Here is a 21,820-nt window from a genome sequence, read left to right as displayed (position 1 = left end):
CATTAGATCAATGGAGAAAGTAGGATATAGGAATCCCATTGGCAATGAATGCAAGCAACTGACTGTCGACCAATCGCGTTCACGTTGTCATGCTGCGTCACGGAGTTGCTAAGCTAATCATCACGCAGTCCAAGGTTCCTGTCTGGGTGTTCCCTCTCAAATTTCAAGTTTGAAGTTTTTATTGTGAAATAAATGTCTTGCTTGCTCTTTCCCAACATTGCAGTAATCAATATCAGTACTACTACAAAAACAATTAAAAGTCAAGTAGAACAAAAACACACAAGACATAGAAATAAGAACAAGAGAAAGTAAGTAAGCTATATACAGAGTCAGTTCCAGAGTCAATGCCAATACCATATTTACAATGTGCAGGAATACTGGAGTGATAGAGGTAGATATGTATAGGGATAGGGTGACTAGGCATCAGGATGTATGATAAACAGAGTAGCAGCTGCATATATGATGATTGTATGTGAGTGTGTGTGTCCCAGTGCATGTAACATCAGTATGAATGTGTGTCCCAGTCCCAGGGTCACAAGCTTGGTGATGAGCTTGGAGGGGACTATGGTGTTGAACGCTGAGCTGTAGTCAATGAACAGCATTCTCACATAAGTATTTATCTTATCTAGGTGGGTGAGGGCAGTGTGGAGTGCAATTGAGATTGCGTTGTCTATGGATCTGTTGGGGCAGTATGTGAATTGGAGTGGATCCAGGGTGGCTGGGATGATGGTTTTGAGGTGAGCCATGACCAGCGTTTCAAAGCATTCCATGGCTACAGATGTGAGTGCTACAGTACGGGGCGATAGTCATTTAGACAGGTTACCTTGGTGTTTTTGGGCACAGGGTCTATGGTGGTCTGCTTGAAACATGTAGGTATCACAGATTGGGTCAGGGAGAGGTTGAAAATGTCAGTGAAGACACTTTCCAGCTGGTCAGCACATGCTCTGAGTGTGCGTCTTGGCAATCCTTCTGGCCCTGCAGCCTTGTGAATGTTAATTTGTTTAAAGGTCTTACATCGGCTACGGAGAGCATGATCACACAGATGTGAGTGCTACAGGGCGGTAGTGATTGTGGCAGGTAGCGTTAGAGTTCTTGAGAACAAGAATGATGGTGGTGGTCAGCTTGAGACGTGGGGATTACAGACTGGGACAAGGAAAGGTTGAAAAGGATGGTGAATATGCCTGACAGCTGTTCTGCGCATGCTCTGAGAACGCACCCTGGAATGCCGTCCGGCCCTGCAGCCTTACGAGTGTTGACCTGCTTAAAAACCTTGGCAGAGAATGTGGTAATGACATTGTAATAGCAGTCTGCAATACCTCACCTCTCAGCCTGACTTTCTCTTGATTGTGATTGCCACTATAAGATACTTGAGGAGAGAGAATATACTTTAGTAATATTAATAAGTAATAAATATGTATTTTTTTTTTTTAAATTGATGTAAGTATTGAGAGTCATTAATGTTCATGAGACAGCTGTAACACTTTAGTTGACGGTCTGTACCTTCCAACCTGTACTTGGTTAAAATGCCTGCTGAAAATGAAAATGAATATACATTGCAGATGCTCATAGTATACCTACATTTATAGTATAATATTAATAATCATTTATGTATGAGACAATGCTCTGCAGACAGGTTAGGTTTATAAGCAGACCTTCAAGTAGGCTACAGTGAAGAAATGCAGTAGCAGGGATCAGCCATTAGCACAACGGCCCACTGCCAATTTAGGACATGAACTATATGAATGAAGCAGTTAACGTGTAATAAGCAAACTGAGCATCCAACACCCATTCGATTGCTCACAGGAGGCATAGGTTGTGCTTTGTTTCCTATTAGTATCACAGACAGCAGCGGCACCGTGTGGAAGGCATGGAAACAGGGACTCCTCCCCTTCTGCAGATTTCGGGGAGACGCTCTTCCTGCGGTCAGCCTGTTTGACAGGCAGCATTGGCGCATTGTCTTTCAAATTTATGTCATTTTCTCCTGTACATACAGGTAATTCAGAGACAAACTATTTGACTAATTATTTTCCGGGAGAAGCGTTGGAGCGTTCTCGTCTAGAATGGGGAACAGAGACGATGAATACGACTTCTTGTTCAAAGGTACATGTTGATGACTGCAGCCCCGTTGATAGCACTTTCAATAATTATGTGATTGTTTAATTCTAAAGACAAATCAGACATCAGCTTTTTTTTTTGAACGAATCATAACAAATAGTTTGGAGGAATGGTTTTGAAAGAAACATTGTATCAGTCTCTGGTGGAAAACGTTTGCTACTATGGCTACATAAATGCTGTCATTGTAACATTGTAACAACGCCCGCAGTTATATCTATAAGTAAGATGCAACAAACGCCCTATCTGCGTTGCCTCTTTGACTTGATCAACTTTGATAAACCCATAAAAGAGTTACTATTTGTAAATCGGTTACTGACAAGAACTCTGTTTTCCCTTTTATGGTTTAAAGAGCTATATGAAGTTACATTTTTTGTAGTTACTTGTAGCCTATAGGCCCATGTGCAAATGTTGCATTTATCTAGGCCTAGACCTACTGTAACTGTGGATGTTTATTGTGTTCAGCTGACAGTGAAATGTTTTGACATACGCTATATATACAAAAGTATGTGGACACCTATTCAAATGAGTGGATTAGGCTATTTCAGCCACACCCGTTGCTGACAGGTGTATACAATCGAGCACACAGCCATGCAATCTCCATAGACAAACATTGGCAGTAGAATGGCCTTACTGAAGAGCTCAGTGACTTTCAATGTGGCACCGTCATAGAAAGGTGACATCCTAACAACTCAGACGTGACATTTCTGTCCTACTAGAGCTGCCCCAGTCAACTGTAAGTGCTTTTATTGTGAAGTGGAAATGTCTAGGAGCAGCAACGGTTCAGCCGCGAAGTGGTAGGCCACATAAGCTCACAGAACGGGACCACTGAGTGCTGAAACGCCTAGGGCGTTAAAATCGTCTGTCCTCGGTTGCAAAACTCACTACCGAGTTTGAAACTGCCCCTGGAAGCAACGTAAGCACAATAACTGTTCGTCGGGGACTTCATGAAATGGGTTTCCACGGCCGAGCAGCCACACACAAGCCTAAGATCACCATGCGCAATGCCAAACGTCAGCTGGAGTGGTGTAAAGCTCGCCGCCATTGGACACTGAAGCGGTGGAAACACATTCTCTGAAGTGATGAATCTGGAAGTCCAACGGACGAATCTGGCAGATGCCAGGAGAACGCTACCTGCATAAATGCATAGTGCCAACTGTAAAGTTTGGTGGAGGAGGAATAATGATCTGGGGGTGTTTTTCATGGTTTGGGCTAGGTCCCTTAGTTCCAGTGAAGGGAAATCTTAACTCTACAGCATACAACGACATTCTAGACGATTCTATGCTTCCAACTTTGTGGCAAATGCTTGGGAAGGTCTTTTCCTGTTTCAGCGTGACAATGACCCTGTGCACAAAGCAAGGTCCATACAGAAATTGTTTGTCGAGATCGATGTGGAAGAACTTGACTGGCCTGCACAGAGCCCTGATTTCAACCCCATCAAACATCTTTGGGATGAATTGGAACGCGGACTGCGAGCCAGGCCTTATCGCCCAACATCAGTGCCCGACTACTGCTCGTGGCTGGATGAAAGTAAATCCCCACAGCAATGTTCCAACATCTAGTGGAAAGCCTTCCCAGAAGAGTAGAGGCTGTTATAGCAGCAAAGGGGGGACCAACTCCATATTAATGCCCATGATTTTGGAATGAGATGTTCGACGAGCAGGTGTCCACATACTTTTGGTCATGTAGTGTATCATGTGAGCATTTATGACACAACAGATTTTTTAAAGCACTGGTTGTTGGGGTGGGATTGGTGTGGGGGGTCTGTGGGTGGCTATGGATCATTTTTGGGGATTCCTCATGTCTTAATCATTGTTAGATAGAATTATGGTCCAAATCAGATGTTAGGTAATATATTTATTGAAGATGATATGAATCCTTTAAATTAAAAATGGCCAATTTTGGTGCAATCAATTAGCTTAATTTCTCAAAGATCAAATTATATTTCAAAAAATAATGTTTCAGGAAAGCTAATCTTATCTGTTTATAACTACAGAAACAATTTCAGAACAATCTGAGATGGTGGGTGACATGGCTTGCTGAAATGATATCGAATGACCCTGCAGTTTGCCACTGACACCCCATATAGAGGTCTATTTATGATGTGACACAGAGTATCCCTGTGGACTAGACATCTGAGAATGAAGAGTTCTGCTCTTCCTCCCTCGCCATAATTTAGAAACCCTGTTGAAAACAGGAAACCAAAAAGTGTCCCACAACTGTCAACATAGGTTTGATGGAGCATGTAATCAGCTTCCTGCAGCAGCAGCGTGATGCCACAGGGCCAAAGTTCACCTTGATTTCCTGTACTGAGAGAAAACAAAAAGGACTCCACCTCGACAGCCCCATTCTGACTGCCAGGCCTAACCCTGACATCTCAGCTAAATATAATAGGCTGTTTCTGTCAGCCTCTTATTGTATCATTGAGCTCAGTGCTTCTCAGCAGTGATCATGGGGTCCCACTGTGTACATGTTGGATATCACTCCAACTGTGCATCAACTATTATGTCTCCTTAGTTAATTAAGGGCAACCGATTAACCAAAAGACCCATCAGCGCATAGAAATATTGACAGAAATATACAGACACATGCCACTTCAAAATGGGTCGATTTCAGCCATCCACTTATTCAATATTGTCAATGGGAGTGAAGGATTGAAAAGGAAAACCTGTATTATGTAACACGGTCGTAGGTGGGAGGGCCATGTTACATACAGTGAAGAATGCAAACATCCAAGTTCTAGCCCAGGATCCTGGATACTAGTACATCTGTGAAATACCTGTTGACTAGGCTACCTCATCTGACATTAGGCTAAATACATTTCAGCCAGTGTGTTTTCTCAGTCTTTATCTCATTCTCTCCATATCTCTCTCTGTTTCTTCATCAACAGTTGTGTTAATTGGGGACTCGGGCGTCGGAAAGAGTAACTTGCTCTCTCGGTTCACACGGAATGAGTTCAACCTTGAGAGTAAGAGTACCATCGGGGTGGAGTTTGCCACCCGCAGCATCCAGGTGGATGGGAAGACGATAAAGGCCCAGATATGGGACACGGCTGGACAGGAACGTTACAGAGCCATCACCTCCGCGTAAGTCGTGTGGGATCCCTCAAGGCGGCCTGTTTTAGGCCTCTTGAAAATGAAATGATTGTCAGCAAGGATCACAGAAAAGAGTAATCAAAATCAAATAACATTTTATTTGTCACATGCGCCGAATACAACAGGTGTAGACCTTACAGTGAAATGCTTACTTACGAACCCCTAACAAACAATGCAGTTTAAAAAAATACAGATAAGAAAAAGAAATAAAAGTAACAAGTAATTAAAGAGCAGCAGCAAAATAACAATAGCAAGGCTATATACAGGGGGTACCGGTACAGAGTCAATGTGCAGGGGCACCTGTTAGTTGAGGTAATATGTACATGAAGGTAGAGTTATTAAATTGACTATGCATAGATGATATCAACAGAAAGTAGCAGCGGTGTACAAGAGGGGGGCATTGCAAATAGTCTGGATAGCCATTTGATTAGGTGTTCAGGAGTCTTAAGGCTTGGGGGGGTAGAAGCTGTTTAGAAGCCTCTTGGACCTAGACTTGGCGCTCCGGTACTGATTGCCGTGCGGTACTGAGAGAGAACAGCCTATGACTAGGGTGGCTGGAGTCTTTGACAATTTTTAGGGCCTTCTTCTGACACCGCCTGGTATAGAGGTCCTGGATGGCAGGAAGCTTGGCCCCAGTGATGTACTGGGCCGTTCGCTCTACCCTCTGTAGTGCCTTGCGGTCGGAGGCCGAGCAGTTGCCATACCAGGCAGTGATGCAACCAGTCAGGATGCTCTCGAAGGTGCAGCTGTAGAACCTTTTGAGGATCTGAGGACGCATGCCAAATCTATTCAGTCTCCTGAGGGAGAATAGGTTTTGTCGTGCCCTCTTCACGACTGTCTTGGTGTGCTTGAACCATGTTAGTTTGCTGGTGATGTGGACACCAAGGAACTTGAAGCTCTCAACCTGCTCCACTGCAGCCCCGTCGATGAGAATGGATGCGTGCTCGGTTCTCCTTTTCCTGTAGTACACAATCATCTCCTTTGTCTTGATCACGTTGAGGGAGAGGTTGTTGTCCTGGCACCACACGGCCACGTCTCTGACCTCCTCCCTATAGGCTGTCTCGTCGTTGTCGGTGATCAGTGTTGTGTCATCTGCAAACTTAATGATGGTGTTGGAGTTGTGCCTGGCCGTGCAGTCGTGAGTGAACAGGGAGTACAGGAGGAGACTGAGCACGCACCCCTGAGGGGCCCCGTGTTGAGGATCAGCGTGGCGGATGTGTTGTTACCTACCCTTACCACCTGGGGGCGGCCCATCAGGAAGTCCAGGATCCAGTTGCAGAGGGAGGTGTTTAGTCCCAGGGTCCTTAGCTTATTGATGAGCTTTGAGGGCACTATGTAGAGCTGTAGTCAATGAATAGCATTCTCACAAAGGTGTTCCTTTTGTCCAGGTGGGAAAGGGCAGTGTGGAGTGCAATAGTGATTGCATCATCTGTGGATCTGTTGGGGCGGTATGCAAATTGGAGTGGGTCTAAGGTTCCTGGGATAATGGTGTTGATGTGAGCCAGCCTTTCAAAGCACTTCATGGCTACAGACGTGAGTGCTACGGTTCAGTAGTCATTTAGGCAGTCTACCTTAGTGTTCTTGGGCACAGGCACTATGGTGGCCTGCATAAAACATGTTGGTATTACAGACTCCGACAGGGAGAGGTTGAAAATGTCAGTGAAGACAATTGCCAGTTGGTCAGCACATGCTCGGAGTACATGTCCTGGTAATCCATCTGGCCCTGCGGCACTGTGAATGTTGACCTGTTTAAAAGGTCTTACATCGGCTGCGGAGTGCGTGATCACACAGTCTTTCGGAACAGCTGGTACTCTCATGCATGTTTCAGTGTTATTTGCCTCGAAGCGAGCATAGAAGTAGTTTAGTTTGTCTGGTAGGCTCGTGTCACTGGGCAGCTCTCGGCTGTGCTTCCCTTTGTAGTCTGTAATGGTTTGCAAGCCCTGCCACATCCAACAAGCGTCAGAGCTGGTGTAGTACAATTCAATCTTAGTCCTGTATTGAGGCTTTGCCTGTTGGATGGTTCGTCGCCGAGCATAGCGGGATTTCTTATAAGCTTCCGGGTTAGAGTCCAGCTCCTTGAAAGCGACAGCTCTAGCCTTTAGCTCGGTGCGGATGTTGCCTGTAATCCATGGCTTCTGGTTGGGGTATGTATGCATGGTCACAGTGGGGACGACGTCATCGATGCTCTTATTGATAAAGCCAATGACTGATGTGGTGTACTCATCAATGTCATCGGAGGAATCCTGGAACATTTTCCAGTCTGTGCTAGCAAAACAATCCTGTAGCTTAGCATCTGCTTCATCTGACCACTTTATTGGATCTAGTCACTGGTGCTTCCTGCTTTAACTTTAGCTTGCAAGCAGGAATCAGGAGGATAGAATTATGGTCAGATTTGCCAAATGAAGGGCGAGGGAGGGCTTTGTATGTGTCTCTGTGTGTGGAGTACAGGTGGTCTAGAGTTTTTTCCCCTCTGGTTGCACATTTAACATGCTGATAGAAATTTGCATTAAAGTCCCCAGCTACGTGGAGCGCCGCCTCTGGGTGAGCGTTTTCTTGTTTGCTTATGGCGGAATACAGCTCATTCAATGCTGTCCTAGTGCCAGCCTGTCTGTGGTGGTATGTAAACAGCTACGAAAAATACAGATGCAAACTCTCTAGGTAGATAGTGTGGTCTACAGCTTATCATGAGATACTCTACCTCAGGCGAGAAAAAGCTTGAGACTTCCTTAGATATCGTGCACCAGCTGTTATTTACAAAAATACATAGCCCACCACCCGTCTTACCAGACGCCGCTGTTCTATCCTGCCGGTGCAGCGTATAACCAGCCAGCTCTATGTTGATAGTGTCGTCGTTCAGCCACGACCAGTTTTGAATGTCCCGTTAGTAGTTTAATGTTCCGCGTAGGTCATCTAATTTATTGTCCAAAGATTGCAAGTTTGCTAGCAGAATGGAAGGAAGTGGGGGTTTATTCCATCATCTACAAATTCTCAGAAGGCAGCCCCCCCTCCGGCCCCTTTTTCTCTGCCTCCTCTTAACGGAAATCATCAAATCAAATCAAATCAAATTTTATTAGTCACATACACATGGTTAGCAGATGTTAATGCGAGTGTAGCGAAATGCTTGTGCTTCTAGTTCCGACAATGCAGTAATAACCAACAAGTAATCTAACCTAACAATTCCACAACTACTACCTTATACACACACAAGTGTAAAGGGATAAAGAATATGTACATAAAGATATATGAATGAGTGGTGGTACAGAACGGCATAGGCAAGATGCAGTAGATGGTATAGAGTACGGTATATACATATGAGATGAGTACTGTAGGGTATGTAAACATAAAGTGGCATAGTTTAAAGTGGCTAGTGGTACATGTATTACATAAAGATGGCAAGATGCAGTAGATGATATAGAGTACAGTATATACATATGAGATGGGTAATGTAGGGTATGTAAACATTATATTAAGTGGCATTGTTTAAAGTGGCTAGTGGTACATTTTTACATAATTTCCATCAATTCCCATTTTTAAAGTGGCTGGAGTTGAGTCAGTATGTTGGCAGCGGCCGCTAAATGTTAGTGGTGGCTGTTTAACAGTCTGATGGCCTTGAGATAGAAGCTGTTTTTCAGTCTCTCGGTCCCTGCTTTGATGCACCTGTACTGACCTCGCCTTCTGGATGATAGCGGGGTGAACAGGCAGTGGCTTGGGTGGTTGTTGTCCTTGATGATCTTTATGGCCTTCCTGTGACATCGGGTGGTGTAGGTGTCCTGGAGGGCAGGTAGTTTGCCCCCGGTGGTGCGTTCTGCAGACCTCACTACCCTCTGGAGAGCCTTACGGTTGTGGGCGGAGCAGTTGCCGTACCAGGCGGTGATACAGCCCGACAGGATGCTCTCGATTGTGCATCTGTAGAAGTTTGTGAGTGCTTTTGGTGACAAGCCGAATTTCTTCAGCCTCCTGAGGTTGAAGAGGCGCTGCTGCGCCTTCTTCACGACGCTGTCTGTGTGGGTGGACCAATTCAGTTTGTCCGTGATGTGTACACCGAGGAACTTAAAACTTTCCACCTTCTCCACTACTGACCCGTCGATGTGGATAGGGGGGTGCTCCCTCTGCTGTTTCCTGAAGTCCACAATCATCTCCTTTGTTTTGTTGACGTTGAGTGTGAGGTTATTTTCCTGACACCACACTCCGAGGGCCCTCACCTCCTCCCTGTAGGCCGTCTCGTCGTTGTTGGTAATCAAGCCTACCACTGTAGTGTCATCCGCAAACTTGATGATTGAGTTGGAGGCGTGCATGGCCACGCAGTCGTGGGTGAACAGGGAGTACAGGAGAGGGCTCAGAACGCACCCTTGTGGGGCCCCAGTGTTGAGGATCAGCGGGGTGGAGATGTTGTTACCTACCCTCACCACCTGGGGGCGGCCCGTCAGGAAGTCCAGGACCCAGTTGCACAGGGCGGGGTCGAGACCCAGGGTCTCGAGCTTGATGACGAGTTTGGAGGGTACTATGGTGTTAAATGCTGAGCTGTAATCGATGAACAGCATTCTCACATGGGTATTCCTCTTGTCCAGATGGGTTAGGGCAGTGTGCAGTGTGGTTACGATTGCGTCGTCTGTGGACCTATTGGGTCGGTAAGCAAATTGGAGTGGGTCTAGGGTGTCCGGTAGGGTGGAGGTGATATGGTCCTTGACTAGTCTCTCAAATCATGGGGATCTGGGCCTGTTCCCGAGAAAGCAGTATATCGTTCGCGTCAAGTTTGTCAGACTCATTAAAGGAAAAAATTGGATTCTGCCAGTCCTTGGTGAGTAATCGCAGTTCTGATGTCCAGAAGTTATTTTCGGACATAAGAGACGGTAGCGGGAACATCTTGTACAAAATAAGTTAAAAAAAATAAGTTACAAACAACGCAAATAAACAAAAAAACAACATCTGCTTTCTTCTCCGGCGCCATTTTATGTATAATGTAGTGGTCTCAAATCAGTCTCAGAGAGGTAAAAGGTGATTCAAATCAATCAACTGCTCAAGTCCTTGATTAGTTGAATCAGGTGTTTTAGTGCTGGTTTGAAGTGTGGAACATAAACCTGCATACCCTATAGCTCTCCGAGATCGGGTTTGTTGAGCACTAGCCGATTACCAGCCTCATCAATCAGTGCCTGACTTGGGAGCCTCACTTGGGACTCATACATTGTTGTCCGTTTGTGCATTGAGATTGATACACAGTCTCTTTCCTACAGCTATTACAGAGGGGCAGTGGGTGCTCTCCTAGTGTATGACATCGCCAAGCACTTGACCTATGAAAACGTGGAGCGCTGGTTGAAGGAACTGAGGGATCATGCCGACAACAACATCGTCATCATGCTGGCGGGCAACAAGAGCGACCTGCGCCATCTCAGGGCCGTGCCCACGGACGAGGCCCGGGCTTTTGCAGGTACTTGCATCTTTTGGCAGAGGAAACATAGCCTGGTCCCAGATCTAGTTGTGCCTTCTTGCCAACTCCTATGGTCATTGTCATGGCATGTAGGACCATGGCATCTAGGACCAGGCTCAGGGGTATAAGGGCTTGTTGGGACAATCTTGGAAGAGTCTTTATATTTTGTGGTCCTAAGTGACCACTGAAGAGATGGATAGTGTGAAAGTGAAATGAGAGCAACACCATATAGTTGCTTTCACCTATCTGGAACTTTTGTAATCAGTGGTCATCACAAGGGAAGGGAGGAGAATATAGTATTGGGACATAGCAGCGTATTGAGTGAGCCTCAATGTGTAATTCAGAAGGATTCTGTCCTGGATCAATTTCTTGATGTGTGACTCACTTTGCCTTTTCTTTAACCCTGCAGAGAAGAACACTCTATCCTTTATTGAAACTTCAGCCTTGGATTCAACAAATGTAGAGGAAGCTTTCAAAAACATCCTTACAGGTACAGTACAAGAGCAAAGCTAATTGCTTTGACCTTTCCCAACTTATTTTAGACCCGTGCAGATTAGGTAGACTAGAGAATAGGTAAGAAATCCTCTTTGAAGTATTGAGATCCACCACAACAGTCTGGCCTACTCTCCGCAGAAATCTATCGCATCGTATCGCAGAAGCAGATCGCTGAGCGGTCTGCCCATGACGAGTCCCCTGGAAACAATGTGGTGGACATAAGTGTTCCACCCACCACAGACCAGAAAGGGAACAAACTGCAGTGCTGCCAGAACCTGTAACCCATGACGACCATCACCGTCCCTCCCTTTCTGTCATCTCAAAGTGTTGTGTGTGCCGACTTCCTTCATTTTGTGTAATATATAATATTTGGGTTTTGATAGCTTGTTCACTCACATTATATTAATGCCATGAAATAAAATTTTACAATACAAGTAGTTGAGTGGATCTCTTTCATGGTACCTGTTTACTTTTTACTCCTTCAGTACCTTCTGGACCGGCAAGGAGTAATCCCATAAATATCCACTAGGTGGTGGTATGGAGTGGTACATAAATTGTTGTTTTTTTACATTTAAATAGGCAAGTCAGTTAAGTACAAACTCTTATTTACAATGACGGCCTACCCCGGCCAAACCTGGGCGATGCTGGGCCAATTGTGCGCCGCCCTATGGGACTCCCAATCACAGCTGGAAGTGATACAGCCTGAATTTGAACCAGGGACTGTAGTGACGCCTCTTGCACTGAGATGCAGATCTAGCTCCCCTGCTCCACGCGGGAGCTAGATCGTTACAGATCCAATACTCCTGTATAAGTAGCACGAAGAGTTTCAGCACACATGACATTTTACACATGCAAGCCATTGTACAAGAGTCCCTTATATTTTATTCCACAATGACCCAGCTTACTCAAAGGAGTGCAACAGGAAGACTAAAATTACATCAAATACTTTTGCATACATTGACTGACACCAAAGCCCACTCTCTCTCTCGCTCTCCTCCCCCCATCTTCAAAAAGGACAAAGATTTTAAAAACAGAGAACATCATATTTAGACTTGGTCGTTCACATGGTCGTTCTGAGTGAGTAAATTCATGAGTCTATTGGATGGCAGTTGTCCAAAAAAAGCTAAATACATTGTGAAGGAGAGGTGGGGGTAGTATGTTTCAGATCTACTGTATTAACATGCTGCATCCCGCTATTGGCCGTGACCTTATGTTCCAGTCCAGTGTTCATAATCCGGCGATGACATCAGTGACACGTCCTTCTACGAGTACAAAATGTCCCAAAATCAAAATGGTTATAGTTCATATCTGGGCTCAAGTGCTTCAAAAATGAATATGGAAAAAGAATCCCCCAGAATGGTCCTTAAGCGCAGAAGTTCGAGTTGTAACAATTTATTTGCGAGAACACGTCGCTCGGTGCTCATACGATGGTCTCGTCAGTAATTTTCTTGGTTGACTTCGTCGGCACGGAATGTTGGGTAGAGTGCGCTCCTTTTATGTCGGGCATTAGCAGGCGCACTTTCTGATTGGTCCTCCTCCACTCTGAGTATAACTGACAGTGATAGCGGAACGATACCTGAGGGGCACGGAGACAGACGTCAATGAAACTAGACATTTGATATGACCTGCACAGAGCAGATTCTCTGAATATATGGTTGCTATTGCAGGCACGCACAACCAGGTATCAATTCCATTTCAATTCAGAGAGCAAACCTATTTCCAATTCTTCCTAATTGAAAAGCATTGAAGATAATTGGAATTTCAGTGTACTTCCTGAATTGACTGGAATTCAAATGGAATTGACCCCAACTCTGCTCAAAACACGATGTGAAACATATTGTCTACAAAATGGTTCCGCTTCAGTTGCTGATTTTGTAACTATTGTAAGTATTGTTTCAGAGTACAGTAGTCTTTCTAGAGTAGAGACAAAAGATTGTAGCAGACCAAAAATATTTCTGTTGGCACATTACTTGTCTCTCCTGAACATAAAATGGGAAGTGCACAGAATTCCACAGACAAGAAAAAAATCAAACACAAATGTCTTATTCGTCTTACAAAATGTACTAATAGCTATTGTAAAGCACATATTTATACTGCAAAAAAAATGCTGCCAATTAACAAAGGTGGTGTAAAGTAATCCATAAGGTGTGTGTGTGTTCTGTGTGACCATGGTACTTACCTACGGAACAGCAAGCAAAACTGCCCGTCCCTACCTTCAGACTACGCTCAAACACTACACCCCAACCCAAGGACGCCGTTCTGCCACCTCAGGTCTCTTTGCCCTCCCACCCCTATGGGAGGGCAGCTCCCGCTCAGCCCAGCCCAAGCTCTTCTCTGTTCTGGCACGCCAATGGTGGAACCAGCTGCTCCCTGAAACTAGGACAGAGTCCTTGCCCATCTTCCAAAAACATAACTCTTCAAACAGTATCTTAAATAATCCTCCTCCTCACCACCCCCACCTCATAAAATATATATATATAAATAACAAAAAAAGAACACTTAACCAGCACTTGCCTCTACGTTGAGGAAAAAGTTAATTTCTATGCCTGTGATATGTGGTTGTCCCACCTAGCTATCTCAAAATGAATGCACTGACTATAAGTCACTCTGGATAGGAGCGCCTCATAAATTACTAAAATGTCATGTGTATCTGGTCTGTGTGTAGGGCCTAGTTACCAGTGTCCAGAGGATGTAGATGGTGAAGAGGGCGATGGTAAGGGCAATGAGTCCCACGGCCTCCAGCCGGCTGTTGAGGGTCAGGTGGTCCTGGGCTCCCCTCAGACACAGCCAGCCTGAGATGGCCGCCAGTGGCGTGATGAGCAGGAAGCAGGCCATGTCGCACAGCAGCGTGCGCTTCTCACTGCGAGGCCCCGGGTCCCGCAACCACTGGGAGGATGCAAGGAAAGGACCACTATTATTACAGTCTTTTTCCGTCATTATTATGGTGGCTCACACACACACAGTGCCAATGTTGTACCTGTGTAAGGGGTTGGGGTCGCCGTTCAACAGTGAACTCTGTGTGGCAGAGCTCACAGTAACTGGTGTTGGAGGACGACAGCCACTTCTCCAGGCAGCTCTTGTGCACCTTACCCAGGGTCCCTGTGCAGTCACAAGGGGAGAGCAGCGTCTCACCACCGGCCCCCTCGTGGCAGATCCGACACATGCCTTCATTACTGGACAAATAGGGTAGAAAAAGTGTGCCTAGTGATCACTCATTTCAAAACACATGATATACTTAAGCAATAAGGCCCAAGGAGGTGTGGTATATGGTCAATATACCATGGCTAAGGGCTGTTAATATACACGACAAAGCAGAGTGCCTGGAAACAGCCCTTAGCTGTGGTATATTGGCCATATACAGTGGGGAGAACAAGTATTTGATACACTGCCGATTTTGCAGGTTTTCCTACTTACAAAGCATGTAGAGGTCTGTAATTTTTATCATAGGTACACTTCAACTGTGAGAGACGGAATCTAAAACAAAAATCCAGATAATCACATTGTATGATTTTTAAGTAATTAATTTGCATTTTATTGCATGACATAAGTATTTGATCACCTACCAACCAATAAGAATTCCGTCTCTCACAGACCTGTTAGTTTTTCTTTAAGAAGCCCTCCTGTTCTCCACTCATTACCTGTATTAACTGCACCTGTTTGAACTCGTTACCTGTATAAAAGACACCTGTCCACACACTCAATCAAACAGACTCCAACCTCTCCACAATGGCCAAGACCAGAGAGCTGTGTAAGGATATCAGAGATAAAATTGTAGACCTGCACAAGGCTGGGATGGGCTACAGGACAATAGGCAAGCAGCTTGGTGAGAAGGCAACAACTGTTGGCGCAATTATTAGAAAATGGAAGAAGTTCAAGATGATGGTCAATCATCCTCGGTCTGGGGCTCCATGCAAGATCTCACCTCGTGGGGCATCAATGATCATGAGGAAGGTGAGGGATCAGCCCAGAACTACACGGCAGGACCTGGTCAATGACCTGAAGAGAGCTGGGACCACAGTCTCAAAGAAAACCATTAGTAACACACTACGCCGTCATGGATTAAAATCCTGCAGCGCACGCAAGGTCCCCCTGCTCAAGCCAGCGCATGTCCAGGCCCGTCTGAAGTTTGCCAATGACCATCTGGATGATCCAGAGGAGGAATGGGAAAAGGTCATGTGGTCTGATGAGACAAAAATAGAGCTTTTTGGTCTAAACTCCACTCGCCGTGTTTGGAGTAAGAAGAAGGATGAGTACAACCCCAAGAACACCATCCCAACCGTGAAGCATGGAGGTGGAAACATCATTCTTTGGGGATGCTTTTCTGCAAAGGGGACAGGACGACTGCACCGTATTGAGGGGAGGATGGATGGGGCCATGTATCGCGAGATCTTGGCCAACAACCTCCTTCCCTCAGTAAGAGCATTGAAGATGGGTCGTGGCTGGGTCTTCCAGCATGACAACGACCTGAAACACACAGCCAGGGCAACTAAGGAGTGGCTCCGTAAGAAGCATCTCAAGGTCCTGGAGTGGCCTAGCCAGTCTCCAGACCTGAACCCAATAGAAGATCTTTGGAGGGAGCTGAAAGTCCGTATTGCCCAGCGACAGCCCCGAAACCTGAAGGATCTGGAGAAGTTCTGTATGGAGGAGTGGGCCAAAATCCCTGCTGCAGTGTGTGCAAACCTGGTCAAGAACTACAGGAAACGTATGATCTCTGTAATTGCAAACAAAAGTTTCTGTACCAAATATTAAGTTCTGCTTTTCTGATGTATCAAATACTTATGTCATGCAATAAAATGCAAATTAATTACTTAAAGATTATACAATGTGATTTTCTGGATTTTTGTTTTAGATTCCGTCTCTCACAGTTGAAGTGTACCTATGATAAAAATTACAGACCTCTACATGCTTTGTAAGTAGGAAAACCTGCAAAATTGGCAGTGTATCAAATACTTGTTCTCCCCACTGTATCACAAACCCCCGAGGTGCCTTGGTATTCAGGGCTCAAACCACCCAGTTTATAACGTACATATAAATTGGAGACATTTACTTAATCAATATACAAAATTAATTTATCAGATATGCTAAATATGAGATGACTTAGTATATTGAGAATTAGGCCATATATAACCAGTCAAAAGTTGACACCTACTCATTCAAGAGTTTTTCTTTATTTTTACTACTTTCTACATTGCAGAATAATAGTGAATACATGAAAACTATGAAATAACACATATGGAATCATTTAGTAACCCCCCAAAAAATTATAAAAAATATTTTGATTTATTTATTTGAGATTCAAAGTAGCCACCCTTTGCCTTGATGACAGCTTTGCACACTCATGGAATTCTCTCAACCAGTTTCATGGGGTAGACACCTGGAATGCATTTCTATTAACAGGTGTGTCTTTTTAACAGTTAATTTATGGAATTTTTTTCCTTCTTAATGCGTTCGAGCCAATCAGTTGTGTTATGACAAGGTAGGGGTGGTATACAGAAGATAGACCTATTTGGTAAAAGACCAAGTCCATATTATGGCAAGAACAGCTCAAATACGCAAAGAGAAATGACAGTCCATCATTACTTTAAGACATGAAGGTCAGTCAATCTGGAAAATGTGAAGAACTTTGAAAGATTCTTCAAGTGCAGTCGCAAAAACAATCAAGCGCTATGATGAAACTGTCACTCATGGGGACCGCCACAGGAAAGGAAGACCCAGAGTTACCTCTGCTGCAGAGGATAAGTTCATTAGAGTTAACTGCCTCAGAAATTGCATCCCAAATAAACGCTTCATAGTGTTCAAGTAATAGACACATCAACATCAACTGTTCAGAGAAGACTGCGTGAATCAGGCCTCCATGGTCGAATTACTGCAAAGAATCCACTAATAAAATGACACCAATAAGAAGAAGAAGAGACGTGCTTGGGCAAAGAAACACGAGCAATGGACATTAGACCAGTGGAAAACTGTATTTTAGTCTGATTAGTCCAAATTTCAGATTTTTGTTTCCAACTGTCGTGTCTTTGTGAGACGCAGTGTGGTTGAACGGATGATCTCCGCATGTGTGGTTCCCATCGTGAAGCATGGAGGAGGTGTGATGGTGGGGGTGTTATGCTGGTGACACGGTCAGTGATTTATTTAGAATTCAAGGCACACTTAACCAGCATGGCTACCACAGCATTCTGCAGCGATATGCCATCCCATCTGGTTTGCGCATAGTGGGACTATTATTTGTTTTTCAACAGGACAATGACCCACCACACCCCTAGGCTGTGTAAGGGCTATTTGACCAAGAAGGTGAGTGATTGAGTGCTGCATCAGATGACCTTGCCTCCACAATCACTCGACCTCAACACAATTGAGATGGTCCAACTCATTCCAAACCACAGAGTGAAGGAAAAGCAGCGGACAAGTGCTCAGCATGTGGGAACTCCTTCAAGACTGTTGGAAAAGCATTCCAGGTGAAGCTGGTTGAGAGAATGCCAAGAGTGTGAAAAGCTGTCATGAAGGCAAAGGGTGGATACTTTGAAGAATCTAAAATATATTTTGATTTTTATAACACTTTTGTTTTTTTTTGGAAGCCATACATACACAGAAAGGGGGATACCTAGTCAGTTGTACAACTGAAGGCATTCAACTGAAATGTGTCTGAGTAGAACCCTCTCGAGGAACCATCTTACCTCTGTGAGCCCACAGCTTTGACAACAGTGGAGAGTGAGCGACCATCTTTGGCCGTAACCTTGGCGACGTACTGGGCCTGGCCAGCATCTGGCTCCTCTACCACCTTTGGCAGGTCGGCGCTGCCTGAGTAGTCACACAGGGAGCCAGGCAGGTGGCAGCAACCTGATGTAGTCATGGCTCTGTCGGTGGTGGTGAAATGCCAGAGGAGCCAGCAGTCAAGGAGTCAGTCACACACCTCTCCTCCCACTGTTGGGCAACTGTTTGGACTGCGTGACAATGTTATAACGTAGCATTGTTACAACAACTCTTTGCAGTGTCAAAACCAGAATTGACATAGATAACTTCATGTAACAAAGAGAATTTGAATCTAATAACGGGGACATTCTTTAAATCATAGACCATTTTGACAAGTACAGTACCAGTCAAAAGTTGACACCTACTCATTCAAGGGTTTCTTTATTTTTACTATTTTCTACTTTGTAGAATAATCGTTTTGGTTTCTTCACTATGAAATAACACATGGACTCATGTAGTAACCAAAACAGTGTTAAACAAATCAACATATGTTTTATATTCTTCAAAGTACTCACCCTTTGCCTTGATGACAGCTTTGCACACTCTTGGCATTCTCAACCAGCTTCATGAGGTAGTCACCTGGAATGCATTTCAATTAACAGGTGTGCCTTGTTAAAAGTTAATTTGTGGAATTTCTTTCCTTCTTAATGCGTTTGAGCTAATCAGTTGTATTGTGACAAGGTAGGGGTGGTATATAGAAGATAGTCCCTTTTGGTGAAAGACCAAGTCCATATTATGGCAAGAACAGCTCAAATATGCAAAGAGAAATGACAGTCCATCATTCCTTTAAGACATGAATGTCAGTCAATCCAGAAAATTTTAAGTGCAGCTGTAAAAAAAAACATCAAGCACAATGATGAAGCTGGTTATCATGAGGACCGCCACAGGAAAGGAAGAGCCACAGGTACATGAGCCACAGGTATCTCTGCTGCAGAGGATAAGTTCAATAGAGTTAACTGCAACACAGAAATTGCAGCCCAAATAAATGCTTCACAAAGTTAAAGTAACAGACACATCTCAACATCAACTGTTCAGAGGAGACCGCGTGAATCAGGCCTTCATGGTCGAACTGCAAAGAAACCACTAAACAAGGACACCAATAAGAAGAGACTTGCTTGGGCCAAGAAACACAAGCAATGGACATTAGACCGGTGGAAATCTGTCCTTTGGTCTGATGAGTCCAAATGTGAGGTTTTTGGTTCCAACCGCTGTGTCTTTGTGAGACGCAGAGAAGGTGAATGGATGATCTCTGCATGTGTAGTTCCCACCGTGAAGCATGGAGGAGGTGTGATGGTGCTTTGCTGGTGACACCGTCTGTGATTTATTTAGAATTCAAGACACACTTACGTGAACCAGCATGGCTACCACTGCATTCTGCAGCGATACGCCATCCCATCTGGTTTGCTCTTAGTGGGACTATCATTTGTTTTTCAACAGGACAATGACCCAAAACACATCTCCAGGTTGTGTAAGGGGTATTTGACCAAGAAGGAGAGTGATGGAGTACTGCATCTGACCTGGCCTCCACAATCACCAAAATCAACCCAATTGAGATGGTTTGGGATGAGTTGGACCGCAGAGTGATGGAATAGCAGCCAGCAAGTACTCAGCATATGTGGGAACTCCGTCAAGATTGTTGGAAAAGCATTCCTCATGAAGCTGGTTGAGAGAATGCCAAGAGTGTGAAAAGCCATCATCAAGGAAAAGGGTGGCTACTTTGAATTATCAAAAATATTTGTAACACTTTTTTGCTTACTACATGATTCCATGTGTGTTATTTCATATGTAGAATATAGTAAAAATAAATGTACATCCTTGAATGAGTAGATGTGTCCAAACTTTTCACTGGTACTGTATGTGGTGGGGAATCGATGGCATGTTTACTATAGTAAACTAGATAGCATGTTTACTATGTCATGCATCTCACGTCACAGCCATACTATTTACGAATGAGCTTGTAACAATGTTACATTGTACCATCAACATACAATTTTAACAGGCTGTGAGTTATAGACAAAGCTTGGTTACAATGAATCAATAAATAATCAGACACAACCAGGCAGGGGAAAAGATAACGTTAGCTAGTTAAGACATTCATGTTTTCACATCCTCTAAACCCTAGAAAGCTAGCTAACGTTAGCTAGTTAACTGTTCAGTGATCGACATTTCCACTAAAGTTAGCAACCAAGCTAGGTAGATAAATAAATACAATGAAAATATATGAAGGTGATCACTTAGTTTAGCTAAATATATATATTTTTAAACAGCCTAAACAACAAGGGATAACGTACCGTAGTCACCAGCAAGCTCTCCCTGGCCTTAGTTAGCTATTTAGCTAGCTAGCTGTATGAGATGACATTGACATTTAGCCAAAACGATGGTTCGGGAAGAATACAAAATACGATGACAAGCCGTGTATCTGCTCCATTGTTGGCCGGATCATTTACTTGTTTGTAGCAGTCTCCTCACAGAAACGGTGTATCTTGCACAGATTTGTGACAGCTAGCTTGTTTACATTTGTTACACTGTCTGGCTGGCTAACATCTATCAGCTGTGCACTGCTGTATCATTATGGTCCAAGCTATCCGGGATCCTTGGGACGTCCCTATCAAAGATTTGTATAACTCGCTAACCCAAGATAGACCAGCGCCTGTCGTTTCCAACGTGAGCAAATTAAATCATAGTGGGTATAACAAACAAGGAGGTGGGCAGAGCCAAGCACGAGCTAGTGAGATCCTATTGGCGCCTGCTAAGCATTTATTTGCATATTTCCGTTAGGGAACGCCTTACCTGTGAAGTGCGCGTCTGCAATAACTAATTTGCATTCCTTTTAAACAACACTTTTTTTTACAAGTTTGGCAAAGGGTAAAGTCTACAAAACTTAGTCCACTCTGTTTGTTACAGATCGTAGTTTTGGAAACAGAAAACTGTATGGAGATCAAATGTTAATCGATTAGGAATGACCAAAAAGTTGGCCAAAATCCATCTCGGTTCATCTTCTCCCCTTCCGGCAACTGGACTTCTTCTCATCACCATATTTGAAAGGAATGGAAACGCCAACCAGATGCTTCACATTTATACATCCGGTGAAATATCTGGCTCATTGCTCTATCTGCGTCCCTTCTTCTTCGTCTTCATTTTTTTGTTATTCTTCTTTGGTCTTTAAATGGCGGTTGGCAAACATAAGGTGCATTACCGCCACCAACTAGACAGGATTGTAAATTCATTACACTTTGTAAAAAATATTTACAAATAAAATAACAACACTTTCGACTAATATTCAAGACCCACTACCCCATTCCACTACTTTGACCCTGTCTGCTCCTACATCGTGCCAACGGCCTGGGAGGACGGGACACCACCATGCAACAGACCCTGTAACTCTTCTGAAGTCAAATCTAATACACCCAAGTACATCTTTACATCTGCCACAACATATATTTTCTGTGATTTACATTCCATTTCTGCAGTACAGTTAATAACCATTGCTATGAATGGCCTATCCCTCTGTGCTGGCACAGATTTACTACTCACAGGGATCCTCTCAGGATCCCTCGCCCTTGACCCATCCTCCTCTACTTTCTTCACTGCCTCAGCATATGACATCTTCTGCACTACTCTGACCCTGACCACCTCAATCTGCCTCTCTTGCACTGGACTTTTTCGATCCCCAACAACATGGGCACCCCTACAGTTGACACACACAACTTTTTTTGCCATAGGGTGTAGAGAAATGTTTGCAGTTTTTAATATGATGTTAGAGAGGCTGACTAACAAAATCACTGTCCGCTAATTCAACCATGATAACAAATTTAAATAGCTGGCCGCTAAACTAACATATCAATAAAAAAAGGTTAGCTGACATGGGATAATTGACTGACTATCAGTGACTGACATAAGAGAAGAACTGGTGATGCACAACCAAAATTGCACTTTGTGT

General features: G+C 44.2%; 2 protein-coding genes across 10 annotated transcripts in view; one reads left to right on the top strand and one right to left on the bottom strand.

Moving 5' to 3' along the window:
• Positions 1-1,865: 1,865 nt before the first annotated feature.
• LOC139551021 (ras-related protein Rab-11B) lies at positions 1,866-11,561 on the top strand. The gene is made up of 5 exons (XM_071362359.1): positions 1,866-2,100; positions 5,003-5,198; positions 10,439-10,632; positions 11,042-11,122; positions 11,266-11,561. Exons 1-5 carry the CDS (start codon positions 2,061-2,063, stop codon positions 11,406-11,408), a joined length of 654 nt encoding a protein of 217 aa, XP_071218460.1. The 5' UTR covers positions 1,866-2,060; the 3' UTR covers positions 11,409-11,561.
• Positions 11,562-11,984: 423 nt separating this feature from the next.
• LOC139551019 (E3 ubiquitin-protein ligase MARCHF2-like) overlaps positions 11,985-21,820 on the bottom strand; it is a 47,933-nt gene continuing 38,097 nt past the window's right edge. Inside the window, exons 1-7 of one of the 9 annotated variants that reach the window (XM_071362357.1) lie at positions 20,172-20,609; positions 18,396-18,459; positions 17,805-18,071; positions 14,105-14,300; positions 13,804-14,013; positions 13,341-13,503; positions 11,985-12,703 (exon numbers count right to left, since the gene is read on the bottom strand). In XM_071362357.1, coding sequence (XP_071218458.1) covers positions 13,354-13,503; positions 13,804-14,013; positions 14,105-14,300; positions 17,805-17,980 — 732 coding nt within the window. In that variant the 5' untranslated portion in view covers positions 17,981-18,071; positions 18,396-18,459; positions 20,172-20,609 and the 3' untranslated portion in view covers positions 11,985-12,703; positions 13,341-13,353. Of the gene's footprint in view, positions 13,504-13,803; positions 14,014-14,104; positions 14,301-17,804; positions 18,072-18,395; positions 18,460-20,171; positions 20,612-20,670; positions 20,990-21,820 lie in introns of those variants that run through there. The other 8 variants (XM_071362356.1, XM_071362358.1, XM_071362354.1 and 5 more) reach the window with 8 other exon arrangements.

Source organism: Salvelinus alpinus, chromosome 23 (genome assembly GCF_045679555.1).
Source record: "Salvelinus alpinus chromosome 23, SLU_Salpinus.1, whole genome shotgun sequence".
In the NCBI taxonomy this organism is placed as follows: Eukaryota; Metazoa; Chordata; class Actinopteri; order Salmoniformes; family Salmonidae; genus Salvelinus; species Salvelinus alpinus.
The sequence above is the reverse complement of the archived record's forward strand: the minus strand, read 5'-3'. Positions and strand labels throughout refer to the sequence as shown.

What these genes read in the sequence shown, in the direction of transcription:
- LOC139551021 (XM_071362359.1), top strand. Translation starts at nt 2,061, where the DNA reads ATGGGGAACAGAGACGATGAATACGACTTCTTGTTCAAAG. An exon ending in ATACGACTTCTTGTTCAAAG is followed by an intron (nt 2,101 to 5,002) that starts GTACATGTTGAT and finishes CTTCATCAACAG; the next exon opens with TTGTGTTAATTGGGGACTCG. An exon ending in TACAGAGCCATCACCTCCGC is followed by an intron (nt 5,199 to 10,438) that starts GTAAGTCGTGTG and finishes TCTTTCCTACAG; the next exon opens with CTATTACAGAGGGGCAGTGG.